General features: G+C 49.7%; 1 protein-coding gene and 1 pseudogene across 2 annotated transcripts; both read right to left on the bottom strand.

Moving 5' to 3' along the window:
- Positions 1-339: 339 nt before the first annotated feature.
- On the bottom strand, positions 340-512 carry H257_19214 (hypothetical protein; the record flags this gene model as incomplete). Its single annotated transcript, XM_009848362.1, has 1 exon — positions 340-512. A coding segment is annotated over one exon (171 nt), but the record flags the coding sequence as incomplete, so codon positions are not given.
- Positions 513-3,475: 2,963 nt separating this feature from the next.
- H257_19213 lies at positions 3,476-3,546 on the bottom strand (annotated as a pseudogene). Its single transcript has one exon. The product of its transcript is annotated as a tRNA-OTHER (tRNA).
- Positions 3,547-5,235: the final 1,689 nt, after the last annotated feature.

The raw sequence follows: 5,235 nt of genomic DNA, 5'->3' as shown, positions 1-5,235 counted from the left end.
GAAGTGATGTATTCGGCTCGAATTACTGAGACGGAAAGGAGTAGACCTGTGGCGCCTGCTCCTTGCCGTCCATTGGTCGGTCCTTTTGGTGGTTGGAGTACCATATGGATTGGTAGAGTGTATCGACCCCCTTATCGGATCTGAGAGTTTAGGTAGTTTGAGTGGCTCGTTGTCACTCACTTCGCCTTTTACCTTTGAATATTCTAACGTTTTGGTTTCGATCGGTTTTGAAGTAGTTGAGATACAACAACTTGGTATAGCGGTTCGCCGTTTTACAGCGACAATTGAGTTAAGTTGGCGACAGCATGAAAACATTTAGGATGGAGATCAATACTGTACCGAAATACGCGTGACAAGACGCCGAACTGCTTCATGCGTTTGTTGACGGTCTCGTGGCGAGCCATGATATCTTTGTGGAGCCTCGGGTTTTGAAGTTGGGGGCATGGGTAGATAAAATAGTTGGGGTCATTGTACCCTTTGTCTGCAAGCGTCAATTCACCACGGCGGACCATGCTTATGTAGGAATCGCGTGCCAACCGCAAGTCTGGCCACTCCCCACATGGGAGCCCTCCGTTTACCCAAACAATGTTGCCCGTCCTAATGCAGATGCCGACTTCGTAACGGAAGCCTGGACCATGGAACTTGTGGGAGTACTATTTACGAACAAATGGTATCTGTTCTTGGATGCGGAAATCTGATCCATCGAGAGACACAAATGTCTTGTCACCTGGACGACTCAACTCCAAACGGCGATCCCACTCAATCTAACATGTCATTAGTTTTAATAGCAGGTTGATATACAACCACATTGAGATTAGCAATTAATGTAACCCAAATTCAAACCCAGCGTCGAAAGGTCTTTTCGTCGGCTTGAGTAATGCAGTGATGAACGTCTTCAGTACCGTATACTTATAAGAAAGAGCAGAGCCCAGAGCAGGTGGATTGGACGCGAGGACACTGGGCGTCGGTCCTCAACCATAGTCCATACAAGGCTAGCACAAAGGGGGGTCACCCCAAACATAGCTTTGTATCGTCGGCAGTTGGACTCTAGCGGTGCACTATGACGGTTCATCATGCGGCACCCATGGTGCCAGAAGGTCGGAGTCATCCGACCTGCCATCGATTTCGAATTTGCGCGCTTTCTTGAAACGCAGTTATCCGGATTGAAGTTGAAGCTGGGCTTACTATTAACGTTATCAGTTACTACGTAGTATGTGTCTACTAAGCACCACTTGCAAATGATCTTGGATATAGTAGTACATATAGTAGTAGTAGTATCTACTAAATAAATTCATATAGTAGTAGTAGTATCTACTAAATGAATCCAGATATCCACACGCAAAACGACGAACATGTGAACAAGGAGAAGAAGAGTGTTCGTCCGAGGATTCCGTGATGAATATGCGATACCAAAGCAAATCCTCTCGTATTTGTCTACTTATTATTGCATGGATTCAATATCCATTGAGATTATACAAGATTAGCTCGCAGAAAAGAGTGAAATCCAGTGCTTAAAAAGCCGAATTCGTCCTCCGTCACGATGAATGTCTGTGTTTGACGTGAAATTCAGCGCAGATCCTGCGCATTCCGTACAAAGTACTTATAGTAACGGTTGTTGATACACTAGTAAGCATTACATATCCCAGCATCAGATTCACAATCCCTCGGTAGAAAGTCGAGATATCGTGCGTCAAAGTAGTAGAGATGTCCGAATTGAAAGAAATTCGAATTCAAGAGAACGTTACGAATGAACATGTTGAACATCTAGCTACTACTCTAGTAGGTACTAGCATTATCCGGATAGATTTGAAATTGCGCGCGCAATCCTCGTTCATTTTCGAAATCTTCTTGAAATGCACCGACAACCCTCACACAGGACTCGCAGTAGCGCGGCCACACGAGTAGCATGGAACACGTCACCTCCATGTGAGGCGCAGAAGCTACTCGACGACCTGGTGCAATCGAGTTGTGTGAGTGCGTCAACAAAGGCTCGTGATGTCTACGATGAGCACGTTTTATTTCAGCAGTACAGCTTCGACGCATTTCGCGCCCACTTCCGAAAGGCCATGTTACGGCATCGGGCAACATGTAAGACATTGTGTATTACACTATTCTTATAATCACTAATGTATGCAGTGCAATCGACAACACCTAGCTATGAAGCGACTGAAATTCCGTGTCACGAGGACATGACATTTGAGATTGGTGGAGAGGCTTTTCCAACATCCGATGGAATTGTCAAATTTGTCAGCTACCCTTGCAACATTTACCAGTACCGCCGTCACCCTTCCCGGGAAGTCAGTATTTGTGTATTGTTCGCAGAGCCTCGAAGCGCCACTAACGTGGAAATCACAATCGGCCCCAGCCAGCGAACCATCGAAATTGATTTCGAGTGGCCCAAAGGCACATGGAACGTGGATGCAGCCTATGGGGATGTCAAGGTTGAAAACCCGACACCTTTGATATTCTACCGCGGACTATTGCTGCCCGAATCAGCGCTGAGTTGCTCCGTGCCACCGACCGGAAGCCCCCCAAAGCACATGCAACTATCAGCTTGCTAGTTCCAGTTCACTTGGATAGTCTGAAAGTGTTCAAGACGTTCAGCCAACAAGCCATTTTGTTCGAGGCGACGGTTGCGAACAACGATCTCCACGCAACAACAAGTCTTTGGACCCTTTAGATGTTTTATTCACTGCATTGATCAGTAGTTTTTTTCTCTATTCTAATGAAATACACATTTGATTTGATTTATCATGTCGTTCTCAACAAAAAATGGGCAAACATACACGGCTAGAGTCATTGGATAGACGATTTCCCGCAACTCCCTGTGTATCCTTCGCGGTACGGAAACTATGGGAAAACGTTCAAGATATCTGGACACCGTTCAGCCAAGACTGAAAACCGTTCAAGCAAACTTTCTTCCCGTAACCCTGTAACCCCGGGACTTCGTCCTACCCTGCGTGCACATACTTCAAAGTATAATGCTAAATCCCCAGGGTTAAGCGCATCACCAGTGGTTAGCTATCGCTAACCACGGAGATACGCTTAACCCCCAGTATGAGGTGAGGTGGTCAGAGTACAAAAATTATCCTAATTTAACTAGAGTTTATCAGTTTGAACGGTTTTCAGTCTTGGCTGAACGGTATTCATATTTGTTGAACGTTTTTCAGGGTTTGTCTTTGCGGTACCACAATAGCATTCACTCTGTCTCCAAGAGGTAACGAATCCGAACATGTGCTTGGTCTCGTTGAATCTTCAAAAGGGGGGAAATAGCGCATTGTCAATGGAGGTATATTAGAATTTGAACCGGATATTATTCCTAACTTAATATTGCCTTCTCGCGTTAGCCGGCTGATTGTGCTCACTCGGGGGGTGTTGGTTGTGTTTACAGTGTTTTTCACGATCCGGTTATTTAACCGAAGCGCGGGTCCTTTTCCAGGTGTCGCGTGACGGTTTTTGAATTCGTCGAAAAGGATGGCGGGACCCAGATTCGAACAGGGGACCTTGGTTAAAAGACTGACGCTCTACCAACTGAGCTAATGCACACAGTTCCTTATTTGCCTTGTAAACAACACACTTGTTTACTTGAGTTAACTATGGGATCTACCCGCGCTAAAGCTAACGCCCCCTTGCTCGCCCCTACCGTCGCCGCCGGCACCACTTCTATGGTGCAGACCATGGATGCACTCTCACCACCTACTATGGGACCTGGTGAGATGGAGTCCGATGATATGGAGGTGGAAATACTCGTTTTGTCACCACCCTCTGCTGTCCTCCCCACTACAGTTTGACCTCAGGCTGGGCCTGGGTCTACCCCACGTGGCGTCCAGGATTCGTGCACAACGGCTGCAGCTCCTTCAGCGTGCCATGACCGTGTCGACTGTGGACCGACCGTTTTGGCAGCCACTGGTGTTACGGCAGTTTGAGAGGTGCATGGGTCGGCTCCACCGTGCATCCAACCCATTCGACTTCCTGCTCTACCACCCACACCATAAGTCGAAGTGGCTCATGCTGTGGGAACTCCATCCACTGTGGATTGATGTGTGGAGACAATGGTCGGCTACACCGATGGATGGTCGCATTCAGCTGCCCCTCTCCAGTGCGACTATTATGAGTCTCCCAGTGTGGCTTACAACATTCGAGCGGTCCATGTCGAATAGGAAATGTGCTGCCAGCATCGTCAACTCGCCCACCACTCGTCGATGGTGTAGCCATGGTGCATCCAACCAGCTACGCTGTCTAGCTGACATCGTCGCTGTGCATGGTCGATGGCCGACTCGTGCAGAGTTCATGGCGATGATGTCTGATCGAAACCCAGCTGCCCAAGTGGAGATTGGCATGGATGGACGCATGCAATGGGCGACTGTGTACCGATCCGGGATGCTTTACAACCACCTCACCTGTGTCCATACCAACGTCCTGGGGCTCAACCAGCCGCCTCCCCCGGCCACCCCAGCCCCCCCCACGGCCCGACACCCATTCTATGGCCTAGCTAAGGATGCCCCCGTACCATTTGAGTCCTGGCCAAGACGAATGGTTCTGGCTCTGGCCCACCATGCCCCCATCCATGAGGGACACCACCCCATGTCCAGCACAGCCCGTGCGACTACTGCGGCTATCCACAGCTATGTCAAGCGTGTCAGGCGGACATGTCGGATTCCTCCCCCGGTGCAGGGTGATGTGTGGCTACGCCTACTGTTCCGCATGCTCCCTGTGAACTGCCGTTTTGCCCACCTCCAACTCGAGCGTCCCGACGCTATCTGCTGCGCCTACGGCTGTGGTGCAGTGGAAACGCAATACCATGCATTCCACGCATGTCCCCACATCCACCCTGTATGGTCATTTCACCGGGACGCCTGGCGACGCTATGGGGTATCATTTGCATGGTCGACTATCTCCGACCTGGACCTGTTCACGGTCAATGCAAGTGGTGACCGTCACAAAGATGCTCTCCAGACCCTGTGGATCCTCCTCACGGCATCCACCCTGCACCTCATATGGACCGAGCACAACAAGGTCCAATATGAAGATAAGACCCCTCTGCCTTCCACTGCATGGAACGAGCTGTCGTTCCTTGGCTGGACGATGTCCGTCCGCCGATGGCTGCGCCTCCAAGACCCCGACTGTCCACTGCGCTCCTCCGTCCTGCATGTCCTCCACACCCTCCGTGCCCCAGCCAACTACCGGCCATTGTGGGCCAAATACCCCTACTCTTTGCACCTTGCGCCGACCTCT

This window comes from Aphanomyces astaci, assembly GCF_000520075.1.
Source record: "Aphanomyces astaci strain APO3 unplaced genomic scaffold supercont1.409, whole genome shotgun sequence".
NCBI classification, from domain to species: Eukaryota; Oomycota; class Saprolegniomycetes; order Saprolegniales; family Verrucalvaceae; genus Aphanomyces; species Aphanomyces astaci.
This window is presented reverse-complemented; position numbering and strand designations above follow the sequence as displayed.